Source organism: Microtus oregoni, unplaced genomic scaffold, assembly GCF_018167655.1.
Source record: "Microtus oregoni isolate MIOR12 unplaced genomic scaffold, Mior012 000053F_ref0000044, whole genome shotgun sequence".
NCBI classification, from domain to species: domain Eukaryota; kingdom Metazoa; phylum Chordata; class Mammalia; order Rodentia; family Cricetidae; genus Microtus; species Microtus oregoni.
Window position 1 is genome coordinate 2,397,979 of NW_024543829.1, and position 22,561 is coordinate 2,420,539.

The following is a 22,561-nucleotide window of genomic DNA, read 5'->3' on the forward strand; positions in this document are numbered from 1 at the left end:
ATTATTTGTTGCTTCCCTCATTTGGAAGTTAGGATTGTGCCTTCTCTTATCATGAAAACTAGCCCACAAGGAAGCACACCCTATTTTTTTTAACACATTCTTTCCAACCAACTTCTCCCCCAACTCCTCCCAGATTTTCCAAACCTGACTAAGTTACCCAACTTCATGTTCTCTCACTTTTACTTAAAAAAAAAAAAAAATTTGAAAGAAAACTGATACAAACAAATAATGATAGTAAATATTAATGTCAATTATCTCCATTCACTATTTACATAAAATTGCATTTTATTCTAAGGAATGCAGTCACTCAACTTGATCATCTACTTTAAAAACTAAAGAGCATTTTATGCAGTAGATTGATGGTTATTATTTCAGGGGCAATGGAGTTCATAGACTCAGCTACAGTCAGGGAAGGGGAAGGTTTGTAAAGGATCCTAGGAAACATACTGAGACAATGTGAAGGTAAAAGTTACAGAAGCTACAGCAGTGTAAGTTTATTGCTAATGCCCAAGTAGTCTTCTCTAGAGAGAGTACTGTTCCAGGCCACCACAGCAAGAAGGGCTTTGTATATTAAATTAAATAAATGGTTATAATTAGCCTGTTCTGTTCCCTGTATGCCCAGCACTCTATTAAATTTGTGCCTTGGTATATATGCAAAAGAGCCAGCTTCTTCTCAATAGCTGTTTTTAGATGTCATTGCTCTTCATGAGACACTTCCTCAGGAATTCTCATGCTAATATGTATATCCCAATTCATATCAATATAAAGGGCAAATGCAAAACAAACCAAGTTATAAAGAGCAAAACTAAACAATAAACTCTCACAAAATTGTATAAAGTAGATTTTATTATGCTTTACATATAGAAATGCACAGAAATTGGACTATATTGCCAAAATTTGTTATTGGAAGATGCTTATTTGTTCCCGGCTGTTCAGCTCTGAAATAAACACATGGAAACTGTATTAATTACAACACTGCTTGTCCTATTAGCTTATGGATATTTCTAACTCACTCTTATATCTTAAATTAACCCATTTCTATTATTTTACATTTTACCACTAGGTTGTAGCCTACTGGCAAGGTTCTGGTTAGCAGCTTGTATCTTTCACCCTGCCAGCTCCATAGTGTCTCTCGACTCTGCCTTCTTTCTCCTTGCATTTTTCCTGCCTAGCTCTACTCTACCCAATCAGAGGCCAAGGCAGATTTTTTATTCATTGACCAATAAAAGCAACACATATACAGAAGGACTTCCCACACCATTTTCCATTTTCTTTTTAAATGAAGAGGAAAGGTTTAATTTTAGCATAGTGAAATTACATATAACAAAATAGGTATCAAGCAAGAATTATAGGTACAACATTTATATCTACTTTATTTTTTATCATAACTAAGGAAAGCTATAATTATAACTATCTATTTTCAACTCCACCAAGAACTCCAGAAAGATATAATATTACCTAAGTAAACAGGGAGTGCAGTGTAAGCAACTTCCAAAATTCTATGATTGACAGAGACATCTTGCTACCTGGAGTCACCCAAAGTTCTTCTGTAACATTGGAGCATCATTGTTCAGCCTACAGGCCCGTAGTAGCTGGCAGACTTTCCCATGAAGCAGGAAATTTCAAAGATAGTTCCACCTATATTGTCAGTTTGTCAGTCACATGTTTTTGTTTGTTTGTTTGTTTGTTTGTTTTTGGTCCTGCAGAATGTCTGCACTCTTTTATGAAGCAGGAACCCCAAAAGATGGTCTCACGTTTAGGCAAATTCAGCAGTTTTTTTCTCTGTGGGTCCTATGTGTTCAGCTCACACAGCATACCATTAAGCAGTCCAGAAAAGAACAGTTTATTGCCAAAATGGCTAACCAACTTTATAAGGAGCCTCTTCAATGCCCGTCATCCTTTTGAAGTAGATTGATGCTGGCAGGAGCAGATGTTTCTCACTGTCATGAAAAGTCTTAAGTTCTTAAAACATTTTAAATGCCAAATCCATAGGTCTTTGAAAGGTTTGAAGATTATCTATATAACTGAAATATATCTCTATATATCTAGAAAACCTAACATGACTATAAGTTTGATTATTATAGTTGATTATCTATTAACCTATTATACATTAATTATATATTACATATTTAAATAAGCTGTAAAAACATCTTAATCAAGAGCAGAAATATACATATATCAAAATTGACCTAACATTTGCAGCAATAACTAAGACTCATACCAATGCAAATTATTCATTTCAATAGTATATCTCCCTTTAAATATAAACAGACATTTATAAACAACATTTGGGAATTTGGGCATAGTTCTCTCCAAACTGTTTCCTGATTTTTGTTTGGCAAAGTAATTTTAGGGTGTATTTACAGTGACCTTTCTGGGGGTCTTGGACCATCAAATCATGTTCATCTGGAAGGATTCCACAGGTTCTCATCTTCTATGTAAACAAAATCAGAACCTTTTTTTTCAAAAGCAAAAAATCCTTAGATCCAAATTTTGAAGTCAAGATACCTTTATATTGGTTTATCTTAGCAGCCCACAGAATCAAATATCACTCTGCAGATTCTTTATTCACTAACCAATAAAAGCAACATTATACATAAGGACCTCCCACACCAAAGATACATGGATATATAGAAAAATGTGTGAGAATAACCTGATTAACATATTAAAAGATTTTATGGGAAAAAACAAAAAGAAAAGACTTGGTAAAATAAAATATGAGATTTCTTTTATTTTATAATATTTATTTCTTAAATGCTATTATTATTATTATTAATGAGAATCAGTTAATATGGCATTGGTTTGAATGCTGACCTAGAAGAAATGAATACAATATTAGAATATGATAGTATCAATGAACCTTAGTAGATATTTTGATAAAATGTCATAAATTTCAAATGATACCTTAAAGTAAGTTAGTAATAAACAATATCTTCAATGGTGACATGAAATGAGTTCTCAGCTTAAGTTATACAGAAAATCTGAAGCATTTAGACAATGTTAATAATGAGTTCAGTTTGTACTCTATAAATTTGTATTTCATCACAGTATTAAATTCCACTAACTACAGTGAATATTTGATACCTCATTTATGTCTTTATTTAATTGTCAGTTTCAAGTATGAGCTTTCAGTGAAAAGACTGTCAGCTGAGCTGTTTTGTAAAATTTAAGACACTTGTGAATATTTATGACAGAGCAACAATGAGTCTTGCAAATTGAACTAGATTATGTTGTACGCTGTAGCATAAAGAGTATTGTCTGCCTGCGTCTCCCTCTGTGAAGAAGTGTCATTAGCAAGACCATCTCCACTTCTTCTCATCACGAGCAATCCCCCATCACACTTTCAGAATGTGCACATTAAGGAAAAATTAGTTTGAGAAGAAATCTTCAAAACAAAGCTTGATTTTCATTTTGATTTTTAAAGAATAATATGACAAAACTGGAAAAGGGCTGAAGCTTAAATCCCAGACAGAAGAATCTAGTCTGGTAGGAAGAATGCAAACTTGGTCTTTTTCGATCAGAGAGTCTTTAAATATTGTACTACCTATGAAGATATAGCAAAGTGTGCCTGTAAACACAGTTTTTACTTCTGCAGTGTCTTATTTGAAATACTCATTTACTTGACTGTATACAGTGAATTTTGTTACAATTACCATGATGTGACTCAATGATCGCTATCCTCCTTTATAATTCTCCTTGAAGATGCTTACACTTCCAACTGAATAAGGTTCCCACAAGCTAAATCTTAGAAAGAATCCTTGAGGCCTTTATTTTTTAGATTTATCTCAAAATATACTTTTGAAACAATCAATATTACTTTAATTTACTTTCCTGTAGATATTTTGTCTCTAAATCCTTACTCATTAATATCATTAGACATCTGATATGTTCCAAGATTTGTTTTGGGTAGGTACTGTAAAAAAAAAAAGTACAAGTAATAGAAGACAACAGAGAAGAAAATAAAGAAATAAAAGTGTCTATATGAACTCAAATGTGCACAACTGTCTTCTGGCTTGAAGAAGAAGAGAACCATTGAAATCCCCTAAGAGAGACAAGGCCCCTTGGTAATCCCATTTTCTGAACCTACAATGATAGGAGTAACTCAGTACTCAGATCTATACAAGATTTATGTATGTAAACATACAAGCATTAAGTATCTTCTGACGTTCTAGAATTCAATAGTGTGAATTAAGGATTTGACACTGGTGATCTAATGTATGTTACTTCTCTGACTGGTATTAAGACAGGGAATTCTTCCAGGCAGTGGTGCCACACACCTTTAATCACAGCACTAGGGAGTCAGAGGCAGATTTCTGTGCTTTGGAGGCCACACAGATCTACAGAACTATTTCCAGGAGAGCCAAGACTATACAAAAAGAAAAAAAAAAACTGTTTCTAAAAGCAAAAAACAAGAAAAATAAACAAGCAACAACAACAGAAAAAAAAAAACAAAATTCAAAACCAAAAACAACCATAAAAAGAACCAACAGAGAATTCCTATTATCCCTTCCTGTGACTCAATGATTTACAACATTGCTAAAGTTCTCCGAAATATGTTTACTTACATTTACTGATTCATTATGAAAGGCATTTTTTCTTATAAATAAGCAAATAAGAGACATATTGATGAGGTCCAGAAGGGAACAACAACTGCAGTAGCTGCTATCCCCTTAATCCTTCCAGCATGTGAACGCATTTATCCACCAGGACACTCTCTGAGCTACTCTGTATAAGATTTTGTTGGAAATTCTATTGCATATGCCTGATTGATTGTGTCCCTGTAAGAGATAACTCCATAGACCCTCTGCTCAGCCTCTTTCTCTTAGAATGTGATGGACTGTAGCTAGTGATATTTTTTATACCTTAGTCACATGATCAGTTCCTTTGGCAACCAGTCTCCTTTTATGTTGAGTGAGAAAGCAGATCTAAGCTTGTCAAGATTACAAGCCTAATACGTTTCCATGTTCTTACTATTCACAGAGAAAGAGTTCAGATACAGTAAAGAACTGCGGAGAGATTTATTAGAAACAAAATTAAAATGCACATCATAGCAGGCATGTAGAATCCTGGACTGCACTCCCATAACTCCCATACTTAGCAGTTTTTGATGACTAATATAACGTGTAAGCCAGGTGGTGGTGGTAGTGATTATTCATGAATTCAGGATGTGAAAAGTTAGGAAATACCAAGAACAGATCAGAATTTTCCCAAGGTTTATTTATGCATTTCCTTTCTCTGATATCATATGGCAAACTTACAATGGGAAGTATCAAATTTGCCAGTCTGGTGATGTAGAACCTCTGTCTAAGTGGGCAAAGCAAAGGTTGTCATGGTCTTGGTTGGACTCTGCTGGTTCCAAGCATCCTGGATGCTTTGTGCCAAGACGAAAGCAAACAATGTTTCTTGTCATATTAGCTCCTTCCCTGTGACCAAATGCCACCAGGAAAAGTAATTTAAAGAACCAAAGGCTTCATTTTGGCTTATAGTTACAGAGAGCAAGAGTTAGTTGGTAAAGGGAAGTGGGCAGGGCATATAAACTGGCTGGTCATGTTTCTAGAGCAGGAGGCAAGGAAAGGCTATAAATCCTCATAGTCCATCACCACAGACACACTTCCACTAGCAAATTTATCTACTAAAGGATTCTTAACCTCCTCCAGTAGTCCCATCAACTGGGGATCACGTGTGCAAATACATGAACACATGGAATCAGATTTTAACCCTTTAGGGTGTTTTTTTTTTTTTTAAGTTTTTTTGTTTGTTTGTTTTGGGGTTTGGGGTTTTTTATTTTTGTTTTGATTTTTGTTTTTTGGGATTTTGTTGTTGTTGAGATTTTTGACAAGATTTTTCTGTGTAGGTTTAGCTGTCTTGGAATTTGCGTTGTAGACCAGGCTGGCATTGAATTCACTAAGATCCACCTACCTCCACCTCCTAAGTTCTGATATTCAAGGGTTGTGCCACCACTGTCTAGCATCATTAATCCCTATTAATTAATTAATTAATTAATCTAGTATTAACAATAACAAGTTGTTGGTTGTTTTTCACTCTTTGACTCCTTGGGGGGCACACCACCCAGCTCAAAATAAATCACACAGAGTTTTATTATTAAAACTTGGCTTGTTGTTAGCCAGATTTTCTTAAATTATCCTGTGTACCTTTTGCCTCTGGGTTTTTCCTTTCCTTACTTCTGTATATCTTACTTTCACTGAAACTGCATAGCTAACTATGTGGGTGACTAGCCGCAGCATACTTCTCTCTTTCCTTTATTTTTTTATTCCTTGATCCTCTTCTCCCAGATTTCTCCTTTTATTTATTCTCTCTGCCTGTCAGCCCTATCTATCCTTTCTCAAGCCCCATAATTGGTCTTTCAGCTCTTTATTAGACCATCAGGTGTTTTAGACAGGCAAAGAATCACAGCTTCACAGAATTAAACAAATGCAACATGAAAAAATGCAATACATCTTTGCATCATTAAAAATAAATGTTCCACAGCATAAACAAATGTAAACATCTTAAAATAGTATTCTACAACAATATCAATTTTAAAGGAAACAGGAACTTGATGGTATTTGCCATTACACTGATACGTAAACTTGATAACTAATAAATTCTAATAAAAATAAAAATGTTTCAGCAAAAGCTTTCTGTGCTTATTAAATGTTAATAATGTTAGACGTGATAGGAGTATTCCAAGTAGGAAATAGAATCCTATTTGAAGGGATAAATGAAATAAACAATTTATGTAATCTCAAATTATGTTTCAGAATATTTCCATTAAGTAATTTGTACTGTTCTCCCAGGTTTTGAACTTTCACATTGTGAAGACCCAGGCATTCCTCAGTTCGGATACAAGATCAGTGACCAGGGCCATTTTGCTGGCAGCACCATCATCTATGGATGCAATCCAGGCTACACTCTCCATGGAAGCAGCCTTCTCAAGTGCATGACTGGGGAGAGAAGAGCCTGGGACTACCCTCTGCCTTCCTGCATTGGTAGGATGTTCTTTCAGATTTTTATAAAGTTTGTTGGTGGGATTATATGAATACACCTCTACTTAACATACTCATGCCGTAGGTAGCTTCATCCACATACAACTCATAAGAAGTTTAAAAAAATTAAATTCACCCCAAGGAAAAGTGGAATATAAGAGTTCTCTGCTTAATATGACAAAGGCATGTGCTTAGGGAGTTGCTGTGGTCTATATCAAGTTTTATTATTTTTGCTTTTGATAAAAAAATAATTGACTCATTTCAAGAATGTTAATTTTTCATCATTTGCATTTAATTGAATCTCATTGATCAGTTTTTATGATTTTTAAAAAAAAATCTGCACATTTCTGAATCCAAATGAATGTAAAAGCAAGAAATCATCTGCAGTAACTTCAAATACATCTTATATGTGTCTAAGCCCCTTTGAAAACATTAGAAAAAATAGTGGTTTTCTTATGTATAAACAACAAGAAAATAAACTGCAATATGAAAAGAACTGTAAAATTTATAGATAAGAGAGATTCCCTACCTGAAGCTACAGTGATCGTCACATCTCTAATTTGTATTGGTTCAATATCATTTTATTCCTATTATAAGGCAGATAAAAAATTAGCATAGGAGACTGAGAGTATGGGAACAGATATTCATAGATGTTCCCATGATTCATTGTTGAAAAGATCAAATAGTTCCATCTGAAATAACAGAAAAACAGAAAAACAACATAAGGAAACCCTAAGTCTACAGAAGATAAGAGAAACAGTCATTCCTGACCGTATTTTGCCAATGCGTATAAAATTGATGTGTACTTTTCTAACACAGCTTTACTGAGGTTTAATTTATTTTTTTTAAATATTTATTTATTTATTTATTTATTATGTATACAATATTCTGTCTGTATGCCTGAAGGCCAGAAGAGGGCACCAGACCTCTTTACAGATGGTTGTGAGCCATCATGTGGTTGCTGGGAATTGAACCCAGGACCTTTGGAAGAGCAGGCAATGCTCTTAACCACTGAGCCATCTCTCCAGCCCCCCTGAGGTTTAATTTAAATGCACAAAACTGCATGCACATTGAAGCCTTTTAAAGCACAATGCATTAGATGTGCTTTTGTACCGTCTGATGGTTTATTAAAACATTGATTCCCAAAGAGACAAACAAGTTTTATGTAAACCAGATATAATCACAGCGCTTTATTGTCTGATGGCATATGAATTTTAAGTAGACTATGCTACTAATACCTAACACAATAATCAATATTAAGCAACAAAATCCCCAAAATCAAGCATTAGACCAATAATCAGACCACCTGCATGGGCTATGAAAAATGACCCACTGACAATATAAATATGAGATATATTCAGAAAAAATAACATTGAATGTTTTAAATATCACCAAACAGTTGCAAAACTACAAACTTAGAAAATATTGATTTCCATATTTTCCTTAAAATAAAATTCATATACATTTTTGGAGTGTATTAAACAAAGCTGAAAACATTTTCTAAGAAAAGATTGTGATCAAATGGAAAGATATTTGATCAGAGATCAGATTTTTCTTTTTTTTTTTTTTTTTTGAGACAGGGTTTCTCTGTGGTTTTGGAGCCTGTCCTGGAACTGGCTCTTGTAGACCAGGCTGGTCTCGAACTCACAGAGATCTGCCTGCCTCTGCCTCCCACTTGCAGAGATCCGATTTTTTATTGTGCTTTTAGTATCTAAACCAGTATTGTGACTTGATAACATCAAAGGAATAATAAACTTTCAATGACAGATGATCAAGGTACACAACTCTAGAAGGAGAAACACAACATGAATGATGCTGACCATGTCTGTGGCAGCAGACAATGAAATTCTGTATCCATGATGCTCCTCATTTTTGACTAGTAGCTCGACTACCTGATCTAAAATTACCATTTTTTTCTGATTAACCTTAAATATCTATTATGGCTTTGTTTGGGGATCTGCAAAACACAAAGATTTTTACTCAATTGCATATTATATAGGCAATTATTTTTCTGAAACTTGTATGCTAAATCAAACAAATTTTGTATTTCTCTTGGAAACATGTGCCTTAAGATAATAGGCCCAATGGGCTGGAGAGATGGTTCAGCTGTTAGAGGCTAGGCTCACAACCAAAGCCATAAGAGTATGGGCCCAGGTGTTAAGTCATACCACACCAGTACCTTTTAGATAAAAGCATAAAGTGATATTTGCAAATTAAAACTTTAGAAATGTGTATTTAAAATCAAGATACCATATAATATACAAAACAAAACTATTTAAAACTCATTTATCTTAATAAATTAATTAAGATAAACTTAATGTCAAAGCCATTTTCAAAGTAATATATGCCTATCATAGTGATAAATCAAAAAAAAAGAGAAGAAATGTCCACTACTTATCGTACATTATGTCTGACTACTTATTGTTTTGGTTATCCAAAACTGTTTCATTTTAAAAACCAGACAGATGTAATAGTAACTGTGCTGGTTAGTTTTTCCAGACTTGACACAAGTCAGAATTAACCTGGAAATATAGAACCTTATTTGAAGATCTGCCTTTATCAGACTAGCCTATGACATAAGGAGGGGGATTTTTATTCAAGACAGAGGGCTGGAATGGGAGATCTCCGCATAATTATGGTGGTACCACATCTGGGCAAGTGGTCCTGAGATGTGTTTAAACTAGTGGAACAAGCCATAGAGGAGGCTGTAAGCCGCCTTCCTCACTCGTGTCTGCTTCACCAGAGATAAAACTTTTTAATTTGAGCCGTGTTATTAGTAATACTAATAATGCTAAATAGAAACAAATTTCAATTTGTGTAACATACAATTTAAAGAAGAGAAAATAACCAAGATAAATGGAATAGATTTGTCAGGGAAAAGGCGGCATTCATGCGACTCGAATTATGTGAAAGAAAATGCCAACTACTGAAATAAAAATAATGCAAGGTAATGATTACAATAATTACAAAGATTTATTATTTTTTAAAAACAAATTCTCTTATACTACTATCAAAGACATTTAAAAAGCTTTGTAAATCTGACTTCTAATCAGATTTCGTTGGCTTTATGTTGTTGGATATATGGCTAGAACAGGAGTGAGGTACAGTTAGAAGAAAAACTTGATATATAACTCTAGACTTAGCCACAATGAAAAGGTAATAAGCAAAATGTCCCACTATGAAAAATTTCCATGGGTCATATATCATTTAGTCTTCAATTTTTATTTTATTTTATTTTTGGTTTGGTTTGGTTTGGGTTTGATTTTTCAAGACAGCTTTTCTCCATGTAACAGCCTGGTTGTCCTGGAACTCACTTAGTAGACCAGTCTAGCTTCGAACTCACAGAGATCTGCCAACATCTCCCTTCAGAGTTTGTTCTCACATCACACACAAAGTTGATTTAATTTAGAATGTCTTTTCACGGTACAAGCTGTACACTCTTATTCTTACATCTCCACCTCATTTCTTAAAAAAAGAAAAAGAAAAAAAAGAACCAAAATAAATATAAGAATTTCTTCAAATGTTTAAGTAAATATGTTTTTGTATTTATTTAGTTTTAGAGAAGATTTATTTGTAGAAATAATAACTATACAATGCACTGAAAAGGGTTTTCTTGTCCTGCAGGGACATGAAGCCCAGTGTCGTTGTAAAGGTCGGTAGTTCCTAGTGTCCTTACCCTTCTCTTCAGTCCAGAAAGGTTGTTGCCTTGTGCATTCAGCATCACTTCCGAACTCCCGGCAGTGTTAAAAAAAAAAAAAAAAAAAGGATAAAACAGAGAAAGAGTCTTTCAAAAGAGAAAATATTAATTATACAATATGACAGCGCCTGCATTTTAATTCATTATAGGCCATATTTAATCAAATCTATGCTATGTTTCACTGAAGTAAAGAATCTAATAAAAATCCCTCTTTGACTTTTAAGGCTGGAGGGAAGAGGTTTAGAATGGTTGGAGTGAAATAAATGGACAATTGAACTTAGGCTGCCTGCGGGAATGTGTTTTTCACAGAGGTGGGGTGCTGGATGAATTATTCAGCTGGCCATTCCCGAGCACTGAGCTCTTGCCATCTGCTTTCCTCTTAACATGAGCAGTTTTTAACAACACATCTGGAAATGTTAGGGAGCCAAGTTCACAGACATCGAGTGTGTCCTTCTGTTTATTCCACAATTTGGTTTGTTTTCAATCTTTTATGTGATCTGAGAGACAGCATGTCATTTTATTATACATATATTCTTGTTTCAATTAAAATTTTAAGGACATTTATATAAATATTTACTTTCAAACAGATTGAGGGTGAATCTTATCTTTCTTAATGTGAACATGCACACTCTTATGTAATTTGTATATTGATTGAAGAGTTTGGTAAGAAACTTGCACTTGAAATGTTGCTCTGTGTCACCAGCTGAATGTGGGGGTCGTTTCAAAGGAGAATCATCAGGAAGGATCCTGTCCCCCGGCTATCCCTTTCCATATGATAATAACCTTCGCTGCATGTGGATGATTGAGGTAGATCCAGGAAACATTGTAAGGTAAATGCATTTCACTTTCTTCAAATTATTCAGGTTTTTCTGATCAGTAACTATATAAATATTGATCAGTATCCTTAATTTTCCACATGCTTAACCTTCTTCATAAAGGAAAACAAGTTCTGTATGGTTAAAATAAGAAAGAATCACGAGAATGCGTTCCTTCTTCCTAGACAGCTGGATAACTGGACAAGAAGTTTTCATCGATATAATTCCAACTGGAGTTGGGAATGTTTGTGGTGTTTCTTATGATCTATGCTCTTTCAGTTCTCAATGACTTAAGATGTTGGACCCATCATTTTCATAACTATACAATGCTGTGCTACCCCACTAATGTTAAGAAGAAACAAACACGATGGGCCTCGACAGTTGCTACCTTCCCTGGTCTTGGCATTTCTGAAGAGTCTGCTTTCTGATCCTCTAACTATGCTTGCTTTCTCTTTCCTCTTGACTTTTGATAGGAAATTCACACATTTTCATGTCTTAGCAGTCTGAGAAATTCAAAACCATGGGCTCCCAAATCTATAGATAAGGTTTCGGCAGGCTTTCAGAAACTCCCATTGCAGCCTTGCTTTTAGGATTTTGACTGGGTATAAATCAATAACTGAACCATTTGTCCTCGACACTTGAGCTAGTTACTTCATCAGAACTCACAACAGGATTAAAAGTAGTGATGGCTTTAAATTAGCATGGAAATGTGCTAATTGTGTAAATGAAGTTCAGATAGGTTTCAAGGTAATGGGTTTTACTGAATGAATTATAGGAAATAGTGGAGCTGTCCTCAACTTGCGGATATTTAATATAAGTCATACACAGTTTTAGTTAAATATTTTAATTATTACACCTAAAATTTAAATTTAGCAAGACTCTGGAATATTTTTATCAATAAATAATTTTTGATATTAATATGTGAACAAAATTTAAAACTTTGACCGTTCACATATCAGACATAAACCATATGCATAGTCTAGCTAAGATTCACAATGTTATCAAAAGAAACTGATAATTTTGTACAGATTAAACATACAGCCAAATAGCTTCAATCTGATACAATGGTAAAGGTATGTACTGTGCATTCAAACAATTAAATTAAATCGTGACTCAGCCACTCATTCAACAATTATTTCATCTGTATAAACTCCATTTATTATATCCGTCAACTTGAGATCAAAATTGTTTCTACTCCATAAGGTCATTATAGCAGTTAGACAAAGTATTAGTAATGCATTTTTCAAAGCAAGTGGCAAATAGGAAGTCCTTTATGAGTATCTGCTCTTGTAACCACAGTTGCAATTGATGAAAATTGAAAATAGTGAACACATATTTCTTTAATTAGCAATAATGATGAAATAATGTAGTTAATCCCATTCTTAGGAAGTACAATTTTTTTCTGTTCAAAAATTTCTTTCAGGTAATTCATGCTGTTTACATGATTTATTCTTTAAAGAAAAAGAGTTGCAGACAGCCAAAGCAACAATATGTGTTTGTTCTGTTCTGTTGCCAGCATGATTCTCTGCCTTCTTTAAAATAATCAAAGCCATGTGGTTCCCCTACAGCCTACAGTTTCTTGCCTTCGACACAGAAGCATCACATGACATACTCCGAGTTTGGGATGGTCCACCAGAAAATGAGATGCTACTAAAAGAAGTTAGTGGATCTCTGATTCCTGATGGGATTCATAGCACGCTCAATGTGGTGACTATCCAGTTTGATACGGACTTTTACATCAGCAAATCTGGATTTGCAATTCAGTTTTCAAGTAAGCTCTCTGTATTTGATTTCTAAATACAAAAAGAATCGATGTATATTAAGTATAAAAAGTTACTGTTTTTTGTGTTATTTTTAATATTATTTATGTTAAATATAGGTTCTGATCTTCCTATTTCACCGCAGGTAAAACAAAATATACTTGGAAAAATATGATATTGTGTATGTACATAAATTGCCAGTTTTTTTCCCATTGTCTAAGCAATAATCCTGAAAATAATGATGGTGTTAAAATGATTCAACTAAAGAAATAATTCTATCATAAAGTCTTATACATGTTGAACAGCCATAGTTCAAAATGCACAGGAACAGAAGTATTTCAGATTAGGAAATTGTATTAGTTTGTTCGTATTTAAATTAACTTAATGAGGTATCTTAGGATGGAGACAGTAGTTTTACTGCACAATTCATTGTTGTTTCGTATAAACCTTAGAAATATGGCTTTAATGTGTTAACACTTCACTATTTGTGCACCTGAACTTCCACTGAGACTAATTATATGAGGTCAGATGTGGAATTATCCACATTTGAAACATTATTCTTATTACTTCTTTGGTTTACTAAAATCTGGAATACCATAAAATCATATTATTTGCAGGATTTTCTAATAGGAAACAAATGAATGTTTATTTTATTTTATAAATGATATATAGTAATGAATTAATAAAATAATATTATTTTACAGTATTAAAATAGTATATTAATAACAGATTATATAATGCCATGGATAATTAATTTGTAATTATTTATATGATTATAGATATTAACATACAAAATAATGTAAAATAATATATAGTAGTGTAGGCAACACAACTATTCATATAAAATACATTTTATCATTTATATTTAGTTTGATACATAAGTTTTATTTTATTATACTTTTAAAAACAGAAAAAGGTGTAGGAACTAATGGGATAGCTTAGTGGTGAAGGGCATTTTTCAGGTAAATGTAAGTATGAGATCTTGAATTTGAATATCTAACACCCAAAGGAAAAAAAATAGTCCTGGCTTTGTTTCACTGAAATAGTAAATTTCTGCTTCTATGAGAACATTCATTTCAATCTCTAGCAGTTTTGTTTATTTTTCATTTATCATTCATGTCTCCTGTTTCATTTCTGTGTTTTTCTTTTAATTCACTTAATCTTTTAAAGTATGAATAAGTCGTCAAGGAAGTGTTTATTCCCCATTCTTTCTGATGATAATTTAAAAACACAGTTGATTTCTGTACATTTGTAGTACAGAGTGAATGTTTTAAATGACTACTGTTTTGGGGCTCTATATCTACTAACATATAATGTGCTTAGAGATTAAGTATCTGTGAATTCATAGCACAAAAGTCTAGTTTCTGCATTCTTTCCTGGGAAACTTGTATAAAACTTTTCTCTGTAAAATGAGTGGTTTATTTTTATGTTGTTATAATATTGGTCATTTAAAGTTGTAGAAATATTGTCTGTCATACATGACATGAATGACATGAATACTTGAAAATCTGCCTTTACAATAGATGATCTACTTGTATACTACTGCTTGAATCGCACAATATAGTTATTAAGGGCGCATAGAGTATAAATATATTATGGGTAACATCAAGTAATATGAAGCATGTTTTGAACAATTTTTAATACCATGTTTACAGATATTCCAAAGTGTTAAACTCTTTAGTGAGAAAAAAATTGTGCTCATCATGAAGGAGGTCTCAGTTAGTACCGAGAACCCCATTTTGTACTTATTTGGGGCTTTATATACAAAATCTCATTCATTCCTGACAACAATATATCTCCCACAATCCAAATTCACAGATAAGTGCACACAGGCTGGACAGTAAACTGGTTTACGAACAGTAATATAACTAACAGATATCTGGAATCTGGCCTACATATGTCTAAAACTAGATGAACTTCAATCTTGATGAACAGAAAAAGCTTAGTGGTTATGATTTTGTTATTATTGCATATAAAAATATACGTGTATGTGTTAGAGGAAACAACATTTTTATCTACACATTTTTAATTGTAATGTAGATCTTCTTATAACTTAGTCACTTTGTCCTCTTGATTGTGTTACAAGCACTCCATCAAAGAAGGAAAGAAGTAAAGAAGACAGCACACTTGCCTGTTGGAAAAGGACATTGGCCTTCTGGTTTAACCATTTTACCAAATGTTTTAGTTAGGCTTTGTTGGGTTGATAAATCACCAGGACCAAAAACAACATGAGGAAGAACAGGTTTACTTTACCTTACAAGTTTGATGGAACATTTTATCACTGATACAAATCAGGCCAGTGGCTGGTAGACCAGGATTTTGGATGCTGGAAATGATTCCGGAGTCATTGAGGTTCGCTGCTAACTGGCTTCCTCCCCATGACTTGCTCATCCTGATTTCTCATACATCCCAAGAACAACTCCCCAGTGGTGACACCATACACAATGGGCTGGTCCATGCCATGTCAAACATAAATCCAGAAAATGCCCTAATGACATGTCTGCATGGCAATCCAATGGAAGATTTTCCTCAATTATGATTACTTTTTCCCAAATAACCCTACCTTGTATCAAGTTGACATAAAAACTAACAAGCACATCTTGTAAAATGGGTGTGGAAACAAGGTATTATATAAAACAACATGTAATTGTCAAAGTAATCAAATGTATTAGAGAAGATGTGAATGACCTATGTGCTAATTATTCCCCAGTTCAAGATAAAACTAGCCTGTAGGTCACAGCTGGCAACTCCAGAAGTCACTTAAAATCATTATCTCTAGAAGTATACTCATTCTACTTATTCATTCATTCTAATAGAGCCTTCTAAGTACCACATAATAAGCACATTAATCCCCTTATAAGTCTCCAAATGCATCTTGCCTTTATTCAAGCAAATCTATACATCTGCGCACACATATCATATGGACACACGCACATGCATGTACACAACATACAGTCACCACACACTGCTGTCCCTGCTTTCTATCACCGAAATGCTTTTCTCCTTAGATGTTTCCTCTGGTACATTTTATTTAATTTCTGCTCATTCTTCCAAGCTTATTATTCGTATTCCTTCTTTGGAAAAACATTCTTCTGACCCATTAACCTTGCCTTACTTGTAATGCGATTCAAATAAAGATCAAAATCAGTAATTCAGCAATTTGCTTTTCTATAAAGCTTTTAATTATGACTGTTTTTCAAAATATATTGTGAATTACTTTGTTTATGCAAATATCTATGTAGAATAAAGACTTTGTTGGAGCAATAATATAATCCATTGACCAAATCTAAGGTATTTTAAATGTCTGAGAGGCATTTTTAAAAATTTATTTAAACCGGGCGGTGGTGGCGCATGCCCTTAATCCCAGCACTTGGGAGGCAGAGGCAGGTGGATCTCTGTGAGTTCGAGGCCAGCCTGGTCTACAAGAGCTCGTTCCAGGACAGGAACCAAAAAAAAAAAAAAAAAAAAAAAACCTACGGAGAAACCCTTTCTCAAAAAATCCAAAAAAAAAAAAAATTATTTAAAAAACATAAACCAGGAAAGTCTAGAAAATCATAATTCATTGCCATGTTTTAGTCAAATTTTTTATTGAGCATCTTTTTTTCTGTTTTGGGTACTTTATGATTTTTAGTAAAAAGTAAAACCTGTTGAATAAAAGTGATTTTTTTTCTTATCTTTTACATAGGACTTAATTCTGCAACAAAATATTTCTGAAGCAGTTTTTAGCTGTTTTAGATACAGATTCCTGACTTTTATTTGTATAGAATTAGCTTATTAAGAAGACAAATTTTATGTTACATATTTTTTTAAAATATTATAGTTGCAATGGTAATAATATTACAAAAAGGAACAATCAAGAAAATAAAAAGATATAAAGGTCATAGATGTACAGTAATTTTTGTACACAATTTAATTAATATTGTATGAAAAAAGAGGGAAAAGAGAATGTACGTGTAGAATCTAGGTAAAACAAGGCACTTCTGAATTATTTCAAACTCTGAAAAATTCAGAGTCTGTCATTTTTGTACCAGATAAGAGCAGCATATCTGTCTTATTACTGACTTATCTTCAGCACCTACCACAGGGCCTGATCCTTGGAATCAGAAATATTTGCTGACAAAATAAAGGCCAAAGAACTTGCATCTCCATTACAAAATCAGCAGCAGATTAGTCTTATCTGCTAAACTATTTATTTGGAAGGACTCAGCCGACTTGGACACACAGCAGAGACATCTCACTGACTAAGTTTTAAGACACCTCGTGGGAGATGAAGTTATGGATTCAAGTAAAGTTTACTTCTTTAGTATAATATATACAATCACATGATTTTTAAAATTTGACATATATTATCACATAAATTAAAGTAGATAGGTCTCTGATTCTTTAGAGCATTCTTTCTGTACACACCCCAATCTAATTTCCGTGTTTTTTTTTATTTTACTCATTTAAGCAATTCCTAATGCTTATTGAAAGACAGAGTAATCAATAGAGAAGGGATGCGATAGACAAAAAACGTGTCTTTAACCAAAAGCATTTCACAATATTTAGTATAAAGTGAATCTAACTGAAATGTGGGTTGAATAACAACTTTCTAGTCTTCACCACACTATCAGCAGCCAAGACTTCTATTTCATGATCTGTTCCTGCTTAGTAGATCCTGTCACTTTGCCTCTTGGTGTTATAATCTGCAAGGCACTTTTGCTTAATCAGAGCTCCTTAAGTCTGACACGGTCACCTCATGCTGTCCTAAGCGCTGTCCTGGCTTCTCAGCAGTCAGCCTCCTTATCCCCTACTTAAATCTATAATCTGCCTGTCTTGTTCCGCTTTGGTTCTACAGGAAGGCATCATGCTGTCATTTGCCCACAGAAGAGTTGATTTCGACAGAGCATTTTCTCTGCTCTTCACTCTTTGACCTCTCCATTAAGAACCTGTCCCTGCTGGGTAATACAAAACTCTAAGGCTCATAACTCCTACGGTTGAAAATTCTCAAAGAAATGGATGGCCTCGCTAGGATAGGTTGAAGTCTGACAGTTTGAAAGGACTGCATGAGATCACTGCCTTTGTTCCTTTCCTCATTATTGTTCGAGGCACTGGGAAACAGTCAACTCGCCACTCACTTCATTATCCCTCCGTATTCTTTCTCCACACCTCTGCCTGGCTAGCTGTCGGAAGCAAACGCTGCATATCACTTTACTGTTTAAAATTCTTTAACGCTTTGAACTCAGTTTTGAACTGAATATTCTGTCTTTAAACGTAAAAGCTCTACATTATATACCTGTCGGAGTTTGCTTTCTGTTCTGTGATAAAACATGGACCAATTCCAACTCCTGTGTCATGTTCTGACCATGGAAAGCTTACAGGTTACAGTACATCATGGAGGAAAATCAAGGCAAAAACTCAAGCAGGAGCCTTGAGGCAAAAACTGAAGCAGAGACCTGGAGGAACGAACGCCACTGAGTGGCTTGTTTCCCATCACTTGCCCTGGTGTCTTTCTTACAAAGCACAGGCTTATGTATACTATATTGCAGGCAATCATTAAAATAACCCACCAACATGCATACATGTCAGTCTGATGGAAGCATTCCTTCCACTGTAGAGGTGTGGCTCTTCCCATCCATGACAAGGTGACATCGAGCCTTAGCCATTACAGTCCCCAAGCTACCTATCACCCTCATACTTTCACTACATCTTTATATTCCAGCCATCTACAGTGCTCTGGATGGCATAATGTAGTCTAATGACTTCTCTTCTCAAAACTCTCTTCCTTAGCTTTGGAAGACTTATGGTCATATTCCAAAACAACAAAATCGTAATCCTTCTCCAAGTCCAGGACAAACACACTTCTTGTATCCATAAATTCCTAAGCAACACAATGAGTCACTACATTTGCCGTGGGCCGATACTCTGATTTCCTTATGATACTTGTAGATTGTGCTCATCCTAGAATAGTGACTGATTCAGTGTGTGGCCTGTGTTTTCCATCCTTAACAAAGTATCGTCATAGCATTGCACTTTCAAATCTCTCTGGTAGCATGTGATTTAAGTTTGCAGTGCTCGGAGGAATTATAGGACAAGGTTAAAGCTGAAAGACAAATACGAATATCAGTGTTTCTCATCTCTTTCGTGTGATGGTACATTCTTTGTGTTTTGATGAATAAATCTTGCCTAAAGAGCAGAGGAAAAGCTGAAGCCACTAGAGGTCAGGCATTGTTGTTACACACCTTTAATCCCGGAATTTGGGAGACAGAGTCAGGTGGATCTCTTTGAGTTCAAGACCACCTTGGGTTACACAAAATCAATGCCGAAACAAATCCAGTTCGTAGTGGCTCACACCTTTAATCCCAGTCATAGGGAGTCACACACCTTCGATCCCAGCACTAGAGAGAATATAAAATGGGAGGGAAAAAAGGCTTAGTTTGTTTTTAGCTTGTGGTCTCCCAGCCTTGGTAGAGATAAGACTTCTTTTTTGTTTGTTTGTTTTTTTTGTTTGTTTGTTTTTTTGTTTTTTTGAGACAGGGTTTCTCTGTACCTTTGGTGCTTGTCCTGGAACTAGCTCTTGTAGACCAGGCTGGTCTCGAACTCCCAGAGATCCAGCCTGCCTCTGCCTCCCGAGTGCTGGGATTAAAGGCGTGCGCCACCACCGCCCGGCGAGATAAGACTTCTTTAGTAACTTGGCTGTTTTGCTTTTCTGGTTTTCCGGTTGAACCTTAATTTCTGTCTCTGGGTTTTTATTATTTGTGCTACACTTTCAGAGGTTAATTAATTGACACATCCCTCCCAGGACAGTATGTAGGATATTTATAGATAAAATTACATTTGCCCAGACATGCACTCCATACACAATATTGGTATGGATGGTAGGAGGAAAATTGTGTGACACCGTTGTCCTATCAGGAAGCTTGAAGACAGCCAGATGTGGCATAGGCTCTACTGTGGCATGATAACTACATAAAGCTTCTGGGCAATTATTTGCAGAATTTGTGGAATTTTTTTTCCTAACATATATAGAAGCAAAAGCTAATGGTTGAGTTGTAGACATAAATTATAATGTACTGTGAATACATTTGTGATTTTTCATTTTGTGAATTAACAATGAATGAGTTATTGTAACATAAAATGCTGCTATTTTGTGATATCTATTTCTGTACCAATAGGATTTATAAGGTATATATAATGTTCAGTATGTGCCAAATATAAACGTCTTAAAATATACTGACAACTGCGAAGAATAGCATAAGGAAAGTGAGTTTAGCAGAAGGGGCTACCATGAGAAGTGATGACCAATGCTGTTCCACAACCTATATTGACAGAGCTGAAAAACCTCCAAATACAGCAGGAATCATTTTTGGAATAGTCTTTTTTATTACTAATCATAAACCCAAGTATTTTACTACATCTCAGAACATGATATATATATAAAATCACACAATTCCACATAGTTCCAGGTAATTAAAGCTTTTAAATATATATTAGACTAGCAAACACACTGATTATTTACCCATGAAATAGGAATTAGTGGAAGTAGTAAAGAGATGCTCATTGGTTAAGAGCACTAGTTGCTCTTTCAAAGGAACTGAGTTAAATTCCTGGAACCCACAAGGGGGGCTCACAACCATTTATAACTCCAGTTTCAGGGTAGCCTTCTTCTGACTTTCCATGGGTAAATGCAATGCCGAAAATTAAACAACAAGCCCCACATGCCCAAGGACCAGATAAAAGATAAATTGTTATGGATATCAAATTTGATCTATGACCTTGTGGAAGTCACTTGAAAAACTGTGAATATACACTATAAAATTCAAAATTTATACCAATTGGTTTTAAACTCTCATTCCAAAATCAACAGTTTCATAGAATTGTATATATAACTGTTATAATGAAACCTTAGATTTTATCTAATCTTTGGAAATACAAGTAAAACATTTTTTGACAGATTATCAGATAAGGAAGCAAAAATTCATAGAATTGAGACAAACTGATCAATGAATGTTTCTCTCTTTATAAACACAGTCTGCCTCCTACATCTAATTGTGTTGTCCACTCAACTGATGAAATACAAAGTTATTTACATTTACAAGCTCTTAAAAATTTTTTTATCACAAATCATCAAATATTTAGGAGAAATGACAATCAAGGGGTGTTGTGATTGTGATTATACTTTTTAAAACACCAAGTGTATTTATAAGAGGAAAAAAATAGCTGTGTTGTTAATTTCCCCTGAGAAATTATAATAGTATTTAAGATATCAGATCTAATTAAAGACCCAAGAGTTTATATGTTTGTCTGTATGTGTGTGTATGTGTGTGTGTGTACAGATGAAATGTATCTATATGCTTCTTTCAGCTATGTGAAATGGCTATTTCCCATAAATGTACACTCTTAATTAGACAGAGAAAAATGTGAAGTCAAATACACATTTTTACCCCATAGAAAAATTACAATAATAAGAAAATCATTAGATATCATAATATTCATTTGTTTTTACATCTTCAAGTTATCAAGAATATATTAAGAACTTCACTGTAATATAAATCTTTCTACTACCTAATTGGGATAAGTGTCCATCATTTTGAAATACAACTTTATGTAAATAATTATGTTAAATAATCAATTACATTTTTATGTTCATCATTAACTTAATTCCCAAATATATCAACTGATTTTTCTTTTACTGATGCTTTTCTTATTTGGAAAGAGGATTTATTTATTCTTAGCACAGACTAGCTTTAATCGATAAGGTCACAGCTACTTGATAAACAAAATGATTCTCAGTGGATTTGGTTCATTGAATTATCCAAATAATATCAAATGAAATTAGATGGATTGGAAGTAACTTCCTTCTAATATATAAACTTTCTCAATTGTACCATAAACTATTCTATAATAATATATTCTAAAGATTCACCTATATGTATGTGCTATAAGAGGGCAGATGTAAGCTGAACATAATAGTGCATGCCTTTATTATGTCTTGGAAAAAAATAAGAAAAAGCCAAAGAAAAAGGTCATATCTGAAATTTTCCCTATAATAATTTCTTATAAAATGTAGCTATAAAATTATAATACATTACAAGTCTCTTTGTTCAAATAACAGGTTAAGAGAAAGTTAAATTAAAAAATCAAATAGGTATTTGTTTTAGCGCAATGAAAGATACTCACCTTTGAAAGTAGCGCTTGCCATAGGGAATTTATTTCTTTCTGTAATCACTACACACACACACACAATCTGTTTATTCAAATGCAACCGTACCAGGAAAAATAGCTATTCCTAAAGCAACAACAGAGAAGAGTAGGACAAGTAGA

General features: G+C 34.0%; 1 protein-coding gene across 2 annotated transcripts in view; it reads left to right on the top strand.

Annotated features, from left to right (window-relative positions):
• Positions 1–22,561, top strand: part of Csmd3 (CUB and Sushi multiple domains 3) — a 976,611-nt gene that overhangs the window by 698,151 nt on the left and 255,899 nt on the right. For both annotated transcript variants that reach the window (XM_041637611.1, XM_041637612.1), the window contains 3 exons: positions 6,798–6,989; positions 11,387–11,513; positions 13,067–13,269. In XM_041637611.1, coding sequence (XP_041493545.1) covers positions 6,798–6,989; positions 11,387–11,513; positions 13,067–13,269 — 522 coding nt within the window. The remainder of the gene's footprint in view (positions 1–6,797; positions 6,990–11,386; positions 11,514–13,066; positions 13,270–22,561) is intronic.